A 21,646-nucleotide genomic window follows, 5' to 3' on the forward strand; every position below is an offset into this window, starting at 1 on the left:
AACTAAACCCACGAGTATGATATGTTCATATCTGCACAAGTACCTTTCAATATTACACTCATTTCGCTGACAACTCACTCACTGCACTGGAACTACGACACATTTCACTGATTCTATCCTGATTTCACTAACACTTCAAAAACATTTCACTGTTCAAATACTTTGCACTGCCACCATAAGCTATAAAGCTTCACTGACAGGAACACGTTTCACTTACACAACACACTTCACTGACACAACATAATTCTTCACTGATACAACACTTCAATAACAACATATCATTTACACCCTTTAAATACTGTGTATAATTACCGTCTATTAGTAAAGTCCTTAAGCCTATTTTTAAATACATTTTTGGTTGTTGGTAAAGCCTTTAGTAAGTCTGCAGGTAAAGGATTCCAGTCCCTGATAGTACGATTGAGAAAATAAAACTTTCCAGTGTCCGTCCTCTGTCTTCTTTCCCTCAATTTATATGAGTGGTCGTTCCTTGAAGAGTAATTTGGTGGCTGCAACCTATTTTTTATTTCTCTCCAGACAGGCTCACCTCTGTATGTTTTGAACATTGCGCATAATCGAATTCGCATTCTCCTGTCCGTGAGTGTGTTCCATTTTAATGGTGAATTTTTTCCGCAACACTTGAGATATACACAGAGTACGTAAGTAATATTATTAATTTGAGTTGTTCTCTGAGATATTTCAAACAAAAAAGTTTAATACAGTTTTAATCGTTTTTGCTTTCTTTTCGAGATAACAATTATTTCATATGAAACATTTCTTTAAAAGGTATAAAATGTAAGATGCAAATATTTTGATGGGGGCAGATAAAAAAGTTATTTTTTTCTTCCACCATGTTAATAATGTCAAAAGAAGTACTTATACAAATTTTGGCCACTCTACTGCAATTGCAAGGCTGTCTAGAAAGTGATTTTCCCTGAGGCCGTTTACAAAAGAAAAGCACAATTGCATGGGAAGTTTTATTGAAACAGATACAGCATTTGTTGCGCTATTTGTCAACATATTCCCCCATTAGAACTGAGGTATTTGACATACCATGGGATCAATATTTAAATCCTTGTGTCGTAGAAGTCAGCCGCCTGGGATCGGAACCAGCGTTTGACAGCCATCTGCATTTCTCTGTCGATCCCATGATATGATAAATGTCTCAATTCCGGTGGGGAATATTTGAAAAATAGCTCAACAATTACTGTGTCAGTTCCAATAAATTTTTCCAATGAAATTGTGTTTCCTTTCTGTTAACGGCCCCTGGCAAACTTATTTTTTTACGGTCCTCATAATTGCGGTCGAGTGGCCAAAATTTGTACAGGGACATCATTTTATTTTTACTAACATTTTTAATATTAACCTGTCTATACCTTTAGAGAATCGGAAACACCGCTTGCTCCCCCCCTCCAAGACTGGAGTTCGATGATACTGGCGTAAAACACAAATCACTCTACTAGGTATAGGATGGAAGAAAAGTAGTTCATTCATTTACGTAAACTAGGAAATATCGTGATTTTGAGTTTGATAATTTTCATTAGGTTTTTCTTTAATCAAAGTACAGTACTGTATTAAGAATAAGTGTTTTTACTCACGAAGTGAGTTATCCATGCGAACGTATTCATTATGCAGTGTATATTATACTGTCTACAGCACATTAGCGTACAATATAGAGAAAGAAGTTAAATTGAAAAATAATCATAATATGAATATTTAAACACAATTTTGAAAATGGTGGCCGTTCATTTCGATAGAGGCTTCAGTTCCTTTGTGCACATTATCGCACTATAGACTATTGCATCTAATTCCAATTGCCAGTTTCGTCCTTCGTACTAGTAACTCATGTTGAAATAATTCTGTACCTACTCTACGTACTGTGAATTCAATCTTCACTTCTGCCCGACCCGAAAATATAAAATTACTCAGACATGCTATCTACTGTCCGTCCAAGTGGTTATGCCGCAGGATTGTAGAAAGGGAGGAAATCACGTGACAGTTAATTACTTAACGAGGCCCTTTTATTTAAGTTAAATTAAACAGCTGTATAATATTACGTAAACGTCTAATTCCTAAGCGAAATTAATGTTTTCAGAAAAGAGCTAAGACAGCCCAGCTTTTACAGAGGGGCGAGCAGAAGCATGTGGGGGAAATCGGGATGCGACGTAGGCAAACGGACAGTATCTGTGCGAAAATATGATTCAATATTGAAAGCTCTTTCGTCACTGGAAAACGCGAACATATTTCTGGAACGTACTATACTCAGTAACTCAGTACTGCTTACTATCTGCGGTCTTGGTTCTGTGTGCAGTTGGAACTTCCTTAGTAGAAGGAGTGGGAGTGAAGTACATTCAGAAACTCAGGTACAATAAAAATTGAAGTAAAAATAAAATGATGTCCCTGTATAAGCACCTTAACATTATTAACATTGTGAAAGAAAAATATTATCTTTTTTATCTGCCTCCATCAGACTGTTCGTAAGTTGTGTGCAAGTATATAGGCTTGATAAAAAAATAAGCTGTAGGGAGAGAGATGATTGTAAAACTGAATTATAAAGAGGGATTTAAGTGTGTACTGTAACCGATATCGTTAGACTTCTGTATCCATTTCCACTCTGATTTCATTCGTCTGTCTTCCTTGCGTTCCTGTTTGCCTGGGAATATAGCACACGTGTCTTTAAGTGCCCATGTTTGTGTACTGGTTGAATTGACATAGCTGCATTGCTACGTCGAGGTTGGCGTATCGTAGAACCCTTTCAACTCTTACTACAATGAGAATCAAGACAAACTATTGTCCTGTGGATGCATTACCACAGTTTCCATAGTAAGATGCATTCGAAGCTTGCAATTAAATGTGTTTACTTCTGCCATTCCAACATCACCAACACAAGTTAATCTTATGACTGGAAAGACATACTTATAGACCAGGTTTAAGCTAGAAAGTGAATAATTGTCGCAAAAATGCACAAATTAAATTATATTTGTGCAAATTGCGAAATGCTTGTGCAATATTATAAATAATTGTGCAGAAAGATAAAATTAATAATTTGTTTCTTGGAGTTTTATTACTGTCAATCCATCTTATCACATGCTAGATATATTAGGTCCCCTAATTTTTCTAGTGTTTATAAATGATCTTGCTCCCCTTATAAAAGATGTAGGTCATCCCATATTATTTGCAGATGACACAAGTATAGTAATTACAGCCAATAACTCCAACACATTCCAATCTTCAACAGAGGAAATTCTCTTCAAAATATGTGACTGGTTCTCAGTCAATAAATTAGTATTAAATTGTAACAAAACTAACATAATTCAATTTAAATCCTGTCCAAATTCAACGTCGCAAATTTCTAGCGCAATAATTAACAATAGATCCCTATTAGAAACAACAATAACCAAATTTCTTGGCTTAAAAATCGATAATGTGTTAAATTGGAAAAATCATATTAAAGAAATTACCTCCAAACTAAATTCAGCTTGTTTTGCTATTAGATCTATGCAAAAGATAGTAAATATCAATACCTTAAAAACAATATACTTTGCATACTTCCACTCGGTAATGAGTTTTGGAATAATATTCTGGGGAAATTCCACAGATAGTAACAATATATTTCTATTACAAAAAGAGTAATTAGAATAATAGTATGTGCGAAATCTACTATTTTCAAAAAACTACAAATAATGCCAATGACTTGTCAGTATATCTTTTCATTAATAGTCTTCCTCGTATGTAATCGTGAAAACTTTGTAACTAATTCAACAGTTCATAGCATAAATACACGTCAAAAAATGACTTTCATACTCCATCGGCAAGTCTATCGTGCTATCAAAAAGGAGTGCGTTATATGGCAGTAAAAATTTTTAATAGCCTCCCTATCGATATAAAAAATGAAACTCAAAACATAAAATTATTTAGGGCCAAATTATAGAAAGTACCTAATTTCTCACACCTTCTATTCTGTAGGTGAATTCATGACATTCAATAACACTTCATGAAATTGATACTAAAACTATGTGTTGTACTAGTAGACTATATTGTAAATCTCGTCTGTATATATTTCATCTAGACTGTGACTATAAATTAAGATTTTATAATAGTATTAAGTTTTTTGACTTGTTCCATATTCTAGCTGTAAGCATGTATGAATACCATGGAATGTTAATAAATACAATACAATACAATACAATATGCATATACAGGGTGATTCACGAGGAAAGATAAAAATTTAGGATGTGAATTCTGAAGTCATTCTGAGTGAAAAAGTTCATATGAATATAGGTCCGTTTTCGAACGGTTACGGAGATATGGCTCTTTGATTTCACAAAAACTTTTGAGATTCCATTGTACTAACTCGCATTTAGAGACAGATAACGGACAAATTTAAAGTTCATATTCATGTATGCCTACATAACTAATATTCTATAAGTCGGGGTCGATGTTTTCGCACATTTTCAAAGGTACCTCCTTCTGCTTCAATGCACTTTTGCGTTCGGGCGTGAATCGCGCTTATCGCTCGGGAGAGTTGTACGTGGCTGACTTTATGCCGCGTCCAAAATAGGTTTATTAGGGCCTCTCTCGTTTCCCCACTCATTTGCTATACTAAGTCTTTCATCCAACCCCATAGACAGCAAATACTCTTCGATATGGTACCCTTCTGTTCGGAAAGCGTCGTTCATATTCAGCGACGGCACACAAGGAACTTCCATCGCACAAACCATAATCATACACAATATCAGCGTATTTTGCAGTAGAAAATTTATAAGGCATCTTCAAAAACACAACTTAACACTTCCGATAACTGTACCTGTATAACTACTGTACTGTAGGTAACTGACTGAACTGCTGTGAACCGATAAGTGATAGCGTATTTGTTGTGACATTTGTAATGCCACATCACCCGGTTTGTTTCTCTTCTCTTATCTACATCGCTCACAATGCAGATTCCAATGTTACGTCATGCATTGCGATCGGTGACCTTGTCTCACGTCAGCAGCATATGGTAACGTCTGATTCACATTGGGGCGAGACGTTTTACCAAAAAAGTGCATCTAGCTTCGCCATCGTTCGAAAACGGACCTATGTTAATATGAACTTTTTCACTCAAAATGGCCTAAATTTTTTACCTTTCCTCGTGAATCACCCTGTATAAGTAAATCATTAGACGTAGGTATGTTTAGAATCAATTACTGCTGAATTTACATCATATTAAAATACGTTATTTTATGGGCAGTCTAAACATTGAAATTATTTACGAGTAGGCTCTTCAAACTTCATTGCTAGCAGAGTGCTAACTATTTTTACTGAAAGGCGGTTTCTAATTCCAGTTTTACATGCATCCTGATAGCGCTGTATTTTCAAAATTGTCTCATAATAATCTCTTTCTATTATCTAACATTATTTGAAATATATTAACTTTCTATGTATTTTAGCTTAATTCTGCTACACAGTTTATTTCAGTGTTTAATTAATAGTTCATAGTATTTTGTTGTTTAATTCGTAAATAACTCTTGTATACATGTAACTCTCATCTAAATCAAATTTTTGAATTCTTTGTAAGTTCATACATATGTATGTATACTTTTTGCTGGTTGAGTGGAAGAGAAGGCCTTACTGCCTTAACTCGGCCAGCTAAAATAATAATAATAATAATAATAATAATAATAATAATAATAATAATAATAATTATTATTATTATTATCATCAGCATCAGTTAACTTTGCTTTCAATATTGTGGCACTGTAGGATTGATTTCTTCCTGCAGATTGAAAGAGCCTACAGGGTACACTTAAATGAATAGAAAACCTATATTGTTTTGTTATTAAATCCACGGTTAATTAGAAAATTGAGTTGGAAATTTCAGCAATCTGGTAACATCGCCGCTAACACACTACTTTTTCTCCTCCTAATACAGTTATACGTGTATGACGTCAACGAAATTAGGTCTGTCTACCGTAGCGAATTACCTTCCATCTCACTTTCTGGCTACAATGTTGCAAGTTCACATATTCAGTGGCTTGAAATTAATAGGTTTTAAATTAAATTTCCACGAAAACCGTCCACGCTACTGAAATACGCCAGAGGGATAAATGATTCTTTATTAGATTTTTTGTCAGTATGGACTAAAATCACGATCCTACTCGCAATAGTTATCGAATAAGAGATTGTTAAACATTTTGAAAAAGTACTTTTTTTCTGAGAAAATTATGGACTTTCCATTAATATAGTAATTACACTTTTTTGTTACATATGAGCCGTTCAGATCAAAAGTGGTGTAAGTCAAAATTGGGTAATGAGTTTTAAAGTAAAAATTCTGTAAAATATAGCGCAAAGTAGCAGTTAACATGTCCTTCGTGCTATCCACTGACTACTAATAGTTTAAATACCGTCGCGAGGGGTGACTTTGTGGCATGAGGGTGACTTTGTGCCATTCGCGAAAAACGTATGGAAGTATTCTTTAAGACCGTGACAAGGTTTTAAAGTCTACTTCCTTACGTTTAGTAGTGTTTAAAACCTTGTGACGGATTTAAAGACTACTTCCTTACGTTTTTTTTATGAAATGCGAGAATGGCACAAAGTCATCCCGCGCGACGGTAAATTGAATATTAATTGCTAATTTGCGCTGTATTTTACAGAATGTTTACTTTAACCCTCATTACCCATTTTTGACTTACACCACTTCTGCTCTCAACGGCTCATATAACTCGCGCTATTCGCTCTGAAAATCTACAGGGTTATTTCACTTCCTCGCTATACTCATAAAACGTAACACTGAAACATCGTGTATAGATGCAGGGACATGATGCATGCAGTGACTCACCTTCACACGAAGGCACTGGTCCGGACCACTGTCCGTCCACCTCGCACTCCACGCCGGGCGGGGCCGTCAGTCTGTAGCCCCAGGAGCAGCGGAACACGGCGCGCCCGCCGTAGCTGGTGTTGTGCTCTACAAGAGTGAGGTGCGGGTCGTCTATGTCCAGGACTGGGCATATGATGGGCACGCAGAAGGGGATTGGCGCCGACCACCGCCCTGCATCACACAAACCAGAAGAGAGTCTCGTTATACACCTACATTGCCCAACAATTCATTTCCTTTCATTATACAGGGTGATCCGTTTGAGTATGCAGAAGATAAAAACATCGTAAAAGATTTATTACTGAACTTTATTTATTGATGAAAGAGTAATGGAACGGAGAAAAATTCTCTCCGGCACCGGGATTTGAACCCGGGTTTTCGTGATTTAAGACGGCGCTTATTCCGTCGGATCCCGGCCAACTAGTCACTCATAACGAGTGCACCTCAGCACATGTGTGGACTTCAGTCCTACGTTCATAGACATCTGTGACGTAGTGCAGAGGGCGGCCACTAGAGGGAACCCAAGAATTGGAACTTAAACTGAGACGATTCTGTCCGACACCGGGATGGGTATCCGGTGTGGCTTAGTGGATAAAGCATCAGCACGTAGAGCTGAAAACCCGGGTTCAAATCCCGGTGCCGGAGAGAATTTTTCTCCGTTCCATTACTCTTTCATCGTACGATGACGCAGAATATCTGCATGGAAATATCATATGTACTTCGGTACATCAAAATAATATATATGATATGCGTAAATCACTTCGTGATTTAAGACGGCGCTTATTCCGTCGGATCCCGGCCAACTAGTCACTCATAACGAGTGCACCTCAGCACATGTGTGGACTTCAGTCCTACGTTCATAGACATCTGTGACGTAGTGCAGAGGGCGGCCACTAGAGGGAACCCAAGAGTTGGAACTTAAACTGAGACGATTCTGTCCGACACCGGGATGGGTATCCGGTGTGGCTTAGTGGATAAAACATCAGCACGTAGAGCTGAAAACCCGGGTTCAAATCCTGGTGCCGGAGAGAATTTTTCTCCGTTCCATTACTCTTTCATCGTATGATGACGCACAATATCTTCATGGAAATATCATATGTACTTCGGTACATCAAAATAATATATATTTATTTGTTGAAACTTTGTGCATACAGCACTGAAAGATGGAATATTCCTCAGAGCTCAACATGACTTCCACTGCGCACCCCTCACAACTCTTAACGGTGATGCAATTCAGCCCATTTCCGTTGTAACATAAGAGGTGTGATTTGTTGAAAAGCTTGAGTAATTTTTACTGCCAGATCATCAGTGTTCCTGGGTTTCTGTGAATAGACAATGTCTTTAACAAAACCCCACACGAAGAAGTCAGGAGATAGCTGCTTCTCGTACTGGGTTTCGTCTGCGACCTCCTGCATGTTTTTTTAACACAGAACCTGTTTCTACAAATGTTTGATACCACAACATTATGGAATCGTATTTAGGTACATTAAGTACACCATACTCACTTCGAAATTCTCTTTGAACTCTTTTAACACTCTCAAATTTAGCATACCAAAGAACACATTGTGACCGCTGTTGATTTGTAGTAGCCATTTTAATCATCTACGATTTTCATTTGTCCTTTCAGATTATGCATTGTTGATTGTCATATATAGAAACTCCCATCTTTTAATCATAATATAACCTGCAAGAAATTTTTCCTCCTATCATAATAGCTTTATAATAATGAATTAATATTATCCATACCTAAAGGGGGAGTGTAGTGTTCATTATGTTACAGAATGTTTAGAACTCGTATAGGAATTAAACCACGCGCTGTTAAGTGATGTAGATTCTGTTGGCTCTTGATATATGCCCCATGCGTTTTTACAATCCTACACTGTTATTCATATTTATAAGCATGTAGGCCTTCATCACGAAATGTTTCAATTATAAAAAAACATTACCAGAAATTTTTACATAAAACTACGACTTTCTGATTAAGTATGTGGAAGGTAACTTGCGAGTCAACCATTACATAAAAATGTAATCCCATTCTCACTACTCTAGCATTTGTTTCTTTGTTTCAAACTGCAAATTCTTTACGATACTTTTGCGATCGTGATTTGTTTCCCGCATAGATAGTTGACTGGAAATGGCGGCTCCGTTCAAACATTTTGGTGAAGGTAACATTAGTGAAATAGAATTTTAGTAAGTCAATTAATAATATCTATTTTATTGTATTAGAGTACTTCATTTCTTCTAATCTTTATATAATTTCTTCTGTTTTTATCATCTCTGTTTTTGTATTAGAGTACTTTATTTCTTCTAATTTTTACATACTTTCTTCTGATTTTATCACTTCCCTATCATTTGTTTCTTTGTTTTCCAACATTTCTAACTGAAAATTCTTTACGGTACTGTAAAACATGCTTTGCGATCGTCATTTGTTTACAGCATAGACAGCCAACTAAAAATAGCGGTTCGGTTCAAACGTTTTCGTGAAGCTAACGTTACAGGAGAATGGAGAAAGTTACACAACACAGAACTGCACGCATTGTATTCTTCACCTGACATAATTAGGAACGTTAAATCCAGACGTTTGAGATGGGCAGGACATATAGCACGTATGGGCGAATCCAGAAATGCATATAGAGTGTTAGTTGGGAGACCGGAGGGAAAAAGACCTTTAGGGAGGCCGAGACGTAGTTGGGAGGAAAATATTAAAATGGATTTGAGGAAGGTGGGGTATGATGATAGAGACTGGATTAATCTTGCACAGGATAGGGACCGATGGCGGGCTTATGTGAGGGCGGCAATGAACCTTCGGGTTCCTTAAAAGCCATTTGTAAGTAAGTAACATTAGTGAAATAGAATTTTAGTAAGTCAGTTAATATTTTATTGTATTAGAGTACTTTATTTCTTCCAATCTTTACATACTTTCTTCTAATCGTGTAATAGTCAATTAAATCCTACTCGAGTTTTCATTTTCTCTAGATAAATAAAAACCTCTAGTGAGATAACTGTTGATAAATGATTGAAAGAATTTTAGTTTTGTTCTTCAAATGTACATAAATTTGATCCGAACAAATGTAACATTGTAAAAATTCCTTTACAGAAGGAAAGTAAAATTTGTTCGGTCAAGTTTCTTTACATTTAAATGACAAAACTATTAAGTATTTTTCAATAATATATTATCGCAATACATGCTCTCTTAATTTGGCTGAGGAAGTTGGGAATTAAATCAATGAATGTTTCAAAATACGTTATGAAATGTTTCATGTAAAACAATTTTTATCTCGAAAAGAAATGAAAAAGATCAAAATTGTATTAAAGTTATTTGCTTGAAATATCTCAAAGAATAACCCCCTGAAATTAATGACATTACTTACGGTTTGCCTTGTATATATTTAAATAAATAACACGGTATGTAATAATAGAAAAATTACTTCTAAAATTTGTCTCGCACTTAAAAATAATATGCATCCATTACAGTGGTATAAAATAACATAAAATTATGGCTACAGTCTTCTGTTTCATCTGGAGTTCAATTATTAACAGATAAACAGGCCAGAAAGCGTAATCCATGATCGTTAACAAAGATGATGGTGATGATTATAATGATTTTTGCAATGCGTTGACGTACAAGTCCCTTCAAAACCTGGAATTGTATATTTTATTGGCTGCACGTGGACAGTCCATTTATACTCTGAGCAATTCTGTTAAAAGCTATTTGCTACAGCATGATCTGTTGATAATGCTGGTTAACCTAGGCTATAACGATCAATATAGCAGTTAAAATTCAATCACGTTGAAATGATGGACGTGCTCGGTTCACTGCTATACTAATAATGGTCATGACTTATGGGGGGAATGAAAAGAAGTTGCGGCAGCCAAATGGAGTCTGTAATGGAAATCGGATTCGCTAATGTGCGAATTTGTGCCACACCATTAGCACTAGTTACAATCGTACACAGAATTCCAAACTTGGTTGTACAAACAGGAATTTATCTTCTTCTCTCTTCGGTCAAAGTCCACCGTCTCGATATTTGAGCAAATTTCCGCACATTATTGAATAGCATCCGAATGACAGCATTGATAGGCTGCGTACACAATTCATGTGCTAGAGCTTGAAAACCTTGACTGGCGATAACAGCGACCAGACTATCAATCCTTATGAAATTATGTTTGTTACCAATACAAACATCCCCACTCACATTTGAATAACTATCACAGAATCACAGCTTCTATCGTCGCCTGGCAACCTGTATTTTTGTTATTATCAGTTGATTGTAGGATGAAATAGTAATATGCGTTACAAGAGCGGTATGTTGACGTTTTCATGTTCGAGGAAAAGATTGAAAAAGCGAAACGTAGTTGAGCTTTTTTAATTTCCGAGAACATGAAAACAAACATACTGCTCGTGTATCGTACATTATTTTGTGCGAAGATCGTTTATTACATACCTGAAAGAGGAATTTCTAATTAGTTGCAATGAAATCCCCATCTTGGTTTCTGTTCAATGACGGCAACTTTTAAAAACTAAAATATCTATCTTCAACATTGTTGCTATAAAATGTTTTGTGTTTACTATATTCCAGCAGGCCGTGATATACGTCTGTCTTTTTTTTCCCCCAGTCTATAAATGCGAACTTAAAACAAACGGTAAGGTTATGTAATGATTTACTTTTCATTTTAATATTTTAACAATATTATTTATATAACATATTGCAGTAATAACATCGGCATCTGGAATCTTGTTGATTTTTTTCACGGCTTCCTTAATGTTACTTGCATTACAAATGCAGTAACTTTTGTGGTGTTGTAAAGTTTACTTAATTTTTGAAAATATTTAAAAACAATAATTAACAGTGCAATTTAGGTGAAATTGCAGTGGTAAGATTCCAATTTATAATTATTACTATGTTAAACGTCTCTAAAAATAATATGTTAAAAGCCTAAAGCAGTAAAATGAATATGGCGCTTAAGCAGTAAGAAGAGGGAAATTGTTATGTGTGTTACGTTGGGAATACTGAATGTGGTATTTCACACTTACCGCGTATTGGTTTTGTGCGGAAAGCAAGCAAATACGCACGATCTCGCACAAAAACAGTTTATTTCGTGTAATTTCCTCAATTTAATCAATAAGGATGTTTTATGTTCTCTCTTGAAGGGTATACACCATTTTAAAATAATTTAATACACAAACATAACTAATTGATTAACTGGCGGATTTACTCGTGTTAATTATGCAAGATTTGTGCGGCTTACAGCTGTTTCAGTGCTTCACGTACCATCCTCACAGCCTACTAGATCTCGGCGTCATCTCGAACTTCTCTGCCTGTTATGTGGGTGCGTTTGCTTGTTGAAAGATGTTGAAGAGTGGAGTCAAATAGTGTGTGTGTACTGAAATTGATCTGTGTGTTGAGAATTTGATCAGGGTGTGTTTTAGTGTGTTTGTATATTTCGTATTTTTCTAGTGTGTTGAGTTTTTGGTTCTTGGGTTGTATGTGTAGGATTTCCATGTCTGTATTTATGTTATTGTGTGTATGGTTAGTATTGGTTATGTGATCGGCGTATGTAGATGTATTGTGTCCTTTGGTTATAGCTTTAATGTGTTCTTTGTGGCGTGTTTGGAATGATCTACCAGTCTGTCCTATGTAGAACTTGTCGCAACTATTACATGTGAGTTCGTATACACCTGTGTGGTCGTATTTATTTGTTTGTGTTTTTTGTGTGTTGAGATATCTTTGTAGTGTGTTTTCTGTTCTGTATGCTATGTTGTATTTCTGCTTTCTGAATGAAGATGCGATCTTGTGTGTGCTTTTGTTTTTATATGTTAGTGTGATGTATTTCTTATGTTCTTGTGTTTGTGTTGTGTTTTGCGTGTTTTTGTGTTTGTTAAATTTTTGTTTTGTCTTTCTTATGATGTTGTCTATTATGTTTGGATTGTAACCGTTTTCTTGTGCTATGTATTTGATTGTGTTCACTTCTTCATAGTAGTGTTGTTGGCTCATGGGTATGTTGAGTAATCTGTGTACCATTGTACTGAATGCAGCATGTTTGTGTTGTGTGGTGTGGTTAGATGTGTTGTGTATGTGTGTGGTGGTGGTGGTTGGTTTTCTGTATATTTTGTAGGTGTGTTTGTTGTCAATTTTTGTTATGGTGATGTCTAAGAAATTTATGGAGTTGTTTTCAAGTTCTAGTGTGTATTGAATTTCAAATTGGACAAACATAACTATTATATGAAATGCTCAATAAGTTTTTGTAGCTTTATTCTCTTCAGCTCTAACAAACAATAACAACAATCCAGGTTGCCAGGCGACGATAGAAAACAAAATATACGAAAACAAATGAATGACATGTATAAAAAATTGAATACTCTTTCATATTTAAGTATAAAATATAGAGGTATACCAATTGAAATTTCAAAGTGAGGGTGAATGGGGGTGGGGGTGAAATCTAAAATGCAATTAAGCCTGATTTCAGACTCCCTCCTCAATACCTAAATTGACGTCTTTTTTGTTTAAATTGAATTCAATTTACATAATTATTTATTTATATTTGAACTGGGAAGTTTTGAAATGAAAGTCCCTTGTATAATAATTTTTAGAGGTAACACTTAAAATCTCATTTTCAAGTCTAATTTCACGTTAACTTAGCATTTTCTTCATCATTTAGAGTCTAGGCCCTATTGTTCTCTTCTTTAATTTCAATTTTGCTTTTACTCTGTGTGTTAGTTATGCTCTGTCTAATGACGTGGTCCCGTTATTGGGAAAGCTGAAAGAGTGTCTTTTTAGACAGATGGGTAGGTAGGTGGGTAAGTAGATAGATAGGTAGGTAGGTAGATAGGTAGATAGATAGGTAGGTAGGTAGGCAGGTAGATAGATAGATAGATAGACAGAGAGACAGAGAGAGACAGATAGACAGAGAGACAGAGAGACAGACAGACAGAGAGACAGATAGACAGAGAGACAGAGAGACAGATAGACAGAGAGACAGATAGACAGAGAGACGGATAGACAGATAGACAGATAGAGAGACAGAGAGACAGACAGATAGAGAGACAGATAGACAGATAGACAGATAGATAGATAGACAGACAGGCAGACAGACAGACAGACAGACAGATAGATAAATAGATAGATAGATAGATAGATAGATAGATAGATAGACAGACAGAGAGACAGAGAGACAGAGAGACAGATAGACAGAGAGACAGATAGACAGATAGATAGACAGACAGACAGACAGATAGATAGATAGATAGACAGAGAGACAGAGAGAGACAGAGAGACAGACAGACAGACAGAGAGACAGAGAGACAGATAGACAGAGAGACAGATAGACAGAGAGACAGAGAGACAGAGAGACAGATAGACAGAGAGACAGATAGACAGAGAGACAGAGAGAAAGAGAGACAGAGAGACAGATAGACAGAGAGACAGAGAGACAGATAGATAGATAGACAGACAGAAAGACAGACAGACAGATAGATAGATAGATAGATAGATAGACAGATAGACAGATAGGCAGATAGACAGATAGACAGACAGATAGACAGATAGACAGAGAGACAGATAGACAGAGAGACAGATAGACAGAGAGACAGACAGAGAGACAGAGAGACAGACAGAGAGACAGAGAGACAGATAGAGAGACAGAGAGAGACAGATAGACAGAGAGACAGATAGACAGATAGACAGATAGATAGATAGACAGACAGACAGACAGACAGACAGACAGACAGACAGACAGACAGACAGACAGATAGATAGATAGATAGATAGATATATAGATAGATAGATAGATAGATAGATAGATAGATAGATAGATAGATAGATAGATAGATAGATAGATAGATAGATAGATAGATAGATAGATAGATAGATAGATAGATAGATAGATAGATAGATAGATAGATAGATAGATAGATAGACAGACAGATGGATAGATAGATGGATAGATAGATAGATAGATAGATAGATAGATAGATAGATAGATAGATAGATAGATAGATAGATAGATAGATAGATAGATAGACAGACAGACAGACAGACAGACAGACAGACAGACAGACAGACAGACAGACAGACAGACAGACAGACAGACAGACAGACAGACAGACAGACAGACAGACAGAGAGATAGATAGATAGATAGATAGATAGATAGATAGATAGATAGATAGATAGATAGATAGATAGACGAGTAGCTAGGTGTGTAGCTAAGCGGGTATCTAGGCGGGTGGATGGGTAGGTATGTGTGTGAGTAGACAGACAGACAGACAGACAGATAAAAATTTGTACTACGTAAAATACACTTTAACAAAAATTCAAGAAAACTAAAAATTTAGTACAATAATTACAAAACAGGAATTATTAAGATGAAAATCAAAGAATCAAATCAAGTTAGAAAAAATAAATGATATCGTTATTAAGAAAAGGATAAGACAAAGAAGGACATGATAATTAAAAAATTTGCTTAAATTTATTCTTAAATTTACCACAATTAAAATTACCTAGGCCTGGATTTATTATCAACTAGCCGTACCCGTGCGCTCCGCTGCACCCGTTAGAACTAAATATAAAGTAATTACATAATTAAAATAGGAAATTTGACCCAAGGAACATTCGTGTTTGATAGAAGGATAAATCGTTTAGTATGTTACTTAATTTAAATTGCATTAAACAAAATAAACTGCGATCATTTTGATCCAGAGACCACTCATTTGGTGCATTGACAATTCCTTTAACATGTTTCTTAATTGTTATTACATGCAACCATAGTTTAATGAAAACTGATTGTTGTTCAAGGTCCATTATAGACGAAGTCATTTGTTTCTGTTTCATTACAGGCCAATAGGTGGTATCGTTATTTTAATTTTAAAACTCATTTATGTCATTAAATATCAGTCCTATCAAAATTTTGCTTGGAATAAAACTTATCGGAAATTATTTTTAAAGAAACTTTTGTTATGTAATATTTTTTAACAAAAATCAATACTAGGGAGATATTTCGATTTATTTAATTCAAGCCCCCTTATAACCCCCCTTTTAAATAAAGTATTTTGAATGCCATATAGTCTAAAATCTAAGTTACAACGAACTTAATTTATATTCCAATTTTCATATAAATCGGTTCAGCCATTATAGCGTGAAAAGGTAACAAACATCCAGACAGACAGACATAGGAAAAAAAATGTAAAAAAAAAGCGATTTTCGGTTTCAGGACGCTTAACACCAATTAATTTTGGAAAAGCGAAAATTAGCAGAAAAATTTCGGCTACAGATTTATTATTAGTATAGATAAGGAGTTGCAAAACCTTGGCCCGTATCTCTGGCTGTGATTGAGCCCAGCGTTGTGTAGCATTTAGGTTCAGCTAAACATGTATTGAAATTTTCGTCATTGGTCATGTTTGTACGTAATAATCAGCTTTACTGGTAATAATAGTGACAGTGTTGAAGTGATGGCGGTGATAGCACCAGATAAACTTTCTGATTTTAGTAACTAAAAATCTGAAATTGGAAACTGCTGTTAAACACAATAGGTTTTACGTGGAGCTCTCTGGCTGCATTTCAACCATAGCTTATGGATTTTCGATATTGCACAACAAATGTAGTATATCGCAATCAAAAGCAAGCGGGGCCGCTAACAGGTCCGTCTCTGTGGATGAAATGGCCCAGCACAGCTGAAATGCTCGCCGGCCGCCTCTAGAGCCTCGTTTGCACGTTTCATGTTTGATAAACTGGAACCAGTCGGCAAAGAAGGCAATGAATAGCGCCATTTTTACCATACACACTTCCGTAAAAGTGGATAACAAGTACGAAATTTGGAGCATGTCGCGTCGAATAGCTATTGTCACCCCAGGCGTGAGCTTTGTGTGTGGGAGCTTGCGATGCCGTCCCTCCCACAGGGATGTGCGGAGCGAAACAATTATTAATGCTGCTTATTGATATTAAAGACCGCTCTGGCTCCAGTGGTAACGTATTCAGCTGCAAACAGAGTGGAACACAGTTCGATTTCCGGAAGCGAAATACTGATTTATCTTTCCCCAGTAGAGACTGGACGTGCTTTTGCGCCACTTGTTTTCATTTGTTTCGTGCTGTCATTTTAACGATGCTTTATCAATATCACGGCTATCTAGCGTCTATTAAGGGTTCCTTTATTGATATAATAGGTAAGAGTTGGTACAACGCAAGCCTGCATTGATTGCATAACGGTTGCCTATACCAGTCATGTCAATTGATGCCCATAGGCGCAAGCGCGCGCTTTAGAGCTCAGAAGAGCCTGAGCGCTTTATAGCGGAAAGGAAAGAGACAGACGAAAGAGGTAGTATACGCAGCTGGGTCGAGTTATACAGGCTTTAGAGCTTAGGAGAGCCTGAGCGCTTTATAGCGGAAAGAAAAGAGACAGACTAAAGAGCTAGTATATGCAGCTGGGTCGAGTTATACAGGCTTTAGAGCTTAGGAGAGCCTGAGCGCTTTATAGCGGAAAGAAAAGAGACAGACGAAAGAGGTAGTATATGCAGCTGGGTCGAGTTATGCAGGCTTTAGAGCTTAGGAGAGCCTGAGCGCTTTATAGCGGAAAGAAAAGAGACAGACGAAAGAGGTAGTATATGCAGCTGGGTCGAGTTATACAGGCTTTAGAGCTCAGGAGAGCCTGAGCGCTTTATAGAGGAAAGGAAAGGGACAGACGAAAGAGGTAGTATATGCAGCTGGGTCGAGTTATGCAGGCTTTAGAGCTCAGGAGAGCCTGAGCGCTTTATAGCGGAAAGGAAAAAGACAGACAAAAGAGGTACTATATGCAGCCGGGTCGAGTTATACAGAGTGTTAAAAATAACGTTTATAACGTTTCAGGAATGATAGAGGAGGTAAAAACAAACCTCTGTTTTAAGTGACAAAACTTTAGCAGATGCGCTATTTTGCCGCTAGATGGCCTGAAGGATAGATGACTTGACTTCCGTCACAACACACACTGGTTAGTTCTGTTTATGCTCGGCCATCTTGTAGGGCCTTGTCCGCTGCCTAACAGTCTCCATGGTGATAATTATTTTGTTTTTCTACGCGACGTCCTACCAGAACTTTTACAAAATATCATCATCATGGAACGAATATGGTTTCAGCATGACGGTGCCGCTCCACACTTTGATCGTCGTGTCAGGAACCACCTAAATGCTACATTCCCCGATCGTTGGATTGGCAGGGGTGGGCCGGTACCGTGGCCACCTCGATCACCGGACCTAACCCCACTGGATTTCTTTTTGTGGGGAGACGTGAAATTTTTTGTGTATGAGACACCGATCGATACGGCAGAAGACTTAGTTGCTCTCGTTGTTGAAGGTGCACATGTTATTAGAGACAACGTTGGCCTTTTTGATCGTTGCAGACACTCCATAGTACGAAGGTACCAGTTATGCAATGCCTTCAATGAACGGCAGTTTGAACACCACATATAAAACAACAATTGGTCTTGTTCTTTATGGATTATACTAACACATACGTACACAATAAACGGCGCATCTGCCAAAGTTTTGTCACTTACAAAATATATTTATTTTGACTACTCTATTATCCCTTAAACGTTGTAAACGTTATTTTTAACACCGTGTATACAGGGATGGCCAGCACTGATTCAATAGATAAAGGGAAGAAAACTTATTACAACTGTATCCATGTAGATTTGTTTGAGAAGTATGAGTGCATTATAAGAAAGTATGCTTTAATTTTAATGCTCATTTTTCACAAGTTTGTTTTATTTTTATTCGAAGGAAATATTTCTCAATTGTTTTTGATAGAAAAGTGAAATTTTTAGATATAGATATATTTATTTAGTAGCCTTACAGATACTGAAACAATGTTTTCGTAAATGTAATATGCTGTAAATACGTATTACTGAAGATAGTGTATTACAAATTTTGATAATATTCGCATGGAAAATGTTTGTAAGGAAATGAATTAACAAAGCAACTACTGTTACATCAAAAACAAAAGATATGTGCCCATGTATTGTAAAAATGTCAGCTCTATAGCTTCAGCAGGTTTCGAGAAAATAATTTAATATTTTGATGATAGGAAGGTGCTCACCAATATCGCCTTAAAAGCATAATGCGATAAGAGTTTTGTTATGTAATATTAGTTACACGCGGATACGGGAGGATTATTGTAAAATATAAAATTAACATATATATATATATATATATATATATATATATATATATAATTTGAACTGGTAATGGAAATTACGGGAAAACGGCTGAACGAATTTTAATGAATGACCCGTCATTTTGAAGTTTGGCATCCAAGGATTTTCAGAAAAATAGGAACATTCAGTGAAGCGTTAGTTTTCCTACATAATTTTTCTATTTTCCAAAATTCATCTTTCGTCAGTTTTGAGAGCTAATTGCATTTCAGAATAAAACAAAACACACACTACAATAAACAATAGGCAATTACACGAAGGTTATGACCTGCAGGATTGCTGACATATTTAGAGCTAAAATTCAATTGGTTATTAAAAACTTCAAGACTTACTAAAATTATTTACAGGTCTGATTCTGCAATGTGTAATTTTCTGAGTACAGCTGTGTATTGGATATTAAAATTTACAAAACTTGAGGTGGTTTGATGACATTATTACCATTAGAAATGAAATATTATTATAGTTAATGCCATGATGTGACTATTTTTCATTAATTATAATATTAATGCTATATTGATGATATGAAAGTGAAACGTTTTGGGGTTATATAAGTAGATGTAGAGAATATATGAAATTAGATCTTCATTTCTACAATTTACTAAGTGGCGGCTATATAGTATATATAAAATGACAAAACGTACGTAAAATAATAACATTGTTATTAAAAATTCAAATATTTTTATAGTTATTAATCAAGTGGGGTTGAGTCTTTTCCATATACTTAATGGCGATGTGGTGTAGATATTTATATGCTTCATTGTCTTCAATATTGGCTCGAGAGAGCGCAAAAATTACAGTTCCTAAGGAAAGACCAAAAGGTATTACTTACTGATAAAATAAGAGACCTATTTTTAGTCTCCCGATCATTTCAGCAAGATCTCTTAGCAGGATAAAATGATTTTACCTTCTGCATTTCAAGCTCCAGGGTAAACATTGCTAATTTCGTGGCAGTGGTTATTTAATGATACTTTTTCTTTGCCATTTTGTGAACTAACCAATGGTGTTACGAGATCCAAATTTCCGCCAAGGGATTGCATATGTTGTCCAGTTTCCAGAAACATACAGCTAAGCTTTGTGTGACTATTGTAGTTGTTTCAGTGAGCTTTTATGTTTGAAGAGAGCAAGTTTGCGTCGACTTCTCAGGCGTACAAATGTTGTGGATGTTTGTAATTACATTACAGGCTTATTACTAAAAGTAAGCATATGATATTTGGTACAAAGATTTATTGTATCTTTAAGAAATTTTAGGAAATGTTTTTGGAATTTTAGATACCTCTGTAGTCGCCATATAGGCTTAGCTTTACTGATAGAAATCTTAGCTGTTTGAGGCGAAATTTTGTTGAGCATTGTTACAATTTTTAAAATAGTATAAAATGTATTACAACAGGAATTTTAGAAATCTGAAGACAAGATGTGATAACAAAAAAGCAAACGGAGACGCAATGGGTTCAGTGTAGCTTCTGTTTGATTTGTTATCATGCTAAGTGTCAATGATAAGTGCTAGATGACTTACTTGCAAGAATTATTGTGACAGAAGATGGAATATGGCTCCACCATTTTGGACCGGAGATAGAGGCAGACAATGGAGTGGCATCATGCAAATTCACCAAAGAAATAGAAATTCAAAAGTACACCTTCGGCAGGAAACGTTATGGCTACTGTATTTTTCAATTCAGAAGGACTCTTGCTTGTGGACATCATGCCACACGGAACCACCATTAATTCTGACGGGTATGTTGCAACTCTCAAGAAACTTCAAGTTCGACTGAGTCGTGTTCGACGACATCGGGAGAAGCAGGATGTTCTGCTATTGCACGACAACGCACAGCCATATGTCAGTCACAAGACCACAGACCAGATCAGAAAATTCGGATAGATAACACTGAAATAACCGCCTTACAGTCCTGAACTGGCACTGTGCGATTACCATCTCTTTGGTAAACTGAAGGAGCCCTTCGCGGAACGAGGTTAGAAGATGACTCCCTTGTGCACGCTGCTCAAGAGTAGCTCAGACGTGTTGGTCCAGACTTTTACCGTGCTGGTCTACAGGCCCTCGTTCCTAGGTTACGTAAGACAGTTGAAAGGGACAGGGATTATATGGAAAAGTGACATTTTGCTCCTTAGGGATGCATCTACATTCTGTGAAAATAGCGAAGCTGTAGGATAAAAATATAATTTTAAACAAATGTTATGCATTACTTTTGGAGTTACCTAGTAATATAGGCTATAGTAAAGTCCGTAATAAAAGTGTTCACCCTTTCAGGGCAAAGAAGATCCCTTTTCAGTTTCAAATTTACTTTGATTTCATTCTTATTATGTGTTGATATGTAGTTCTATGTTTTCTTGCTATGAATATTAGACGGAATTACTATGTTTGAAGTCTTGTAATAATAACTGAAAATTTCATTTGACTTTAATGATTTTTTCCACAATTCTTCTACCTCTCACGAAATTATCAATGCAATATCACGAAATTACCAAGGTTATCACGAAATAACCAACCTTTCAGCTTAAGTTGTAAAAGTGGTTTTTGGCACATATTCAAGAACGTATCCAATCGTTTATGTATCCAGATTTGTACAGCAAGTTATCGTCTTTTAGATGAAAAAATCGG

At 36.1% G+C, this 21,646-nt stretch overlaps 1 protein-coding gene across 1 annotated transcript in view; it reads right to left on the reverse strand.

The window, feature by feature from the left end:
* Positions 1-21,646, reverse strand: part of hig (hikaru genki) — a 617,858-nt gene that overhangs the window by 105,388 nt on the left and 490,824 nt on the right. The window contains exon 8 of the mRNA XM_069822891.1: positions 6,818-7,027. Coding sequence (XP_069678992.1) covers positions 6,818-7,027 — 210 coding nt within the window. The remainder of the gene's footprint in view (positions 1-6,817; positions 7,028-21,646) is intronic.

Source organism: Periplaneta americana, chromosome 4, assembly GCF_040183065.1.
Source record: "Periplaneta americana isolate PAMFEO1 chromosome 4, P.americana_PAMFEO1_priV1, whole genome shotgun sequence".
NCBI lineage: Eukaryota > Metazoa > Arthropoda > Insecta > Blattodea > Blattidae > Periplaneta > Periplaneta americana.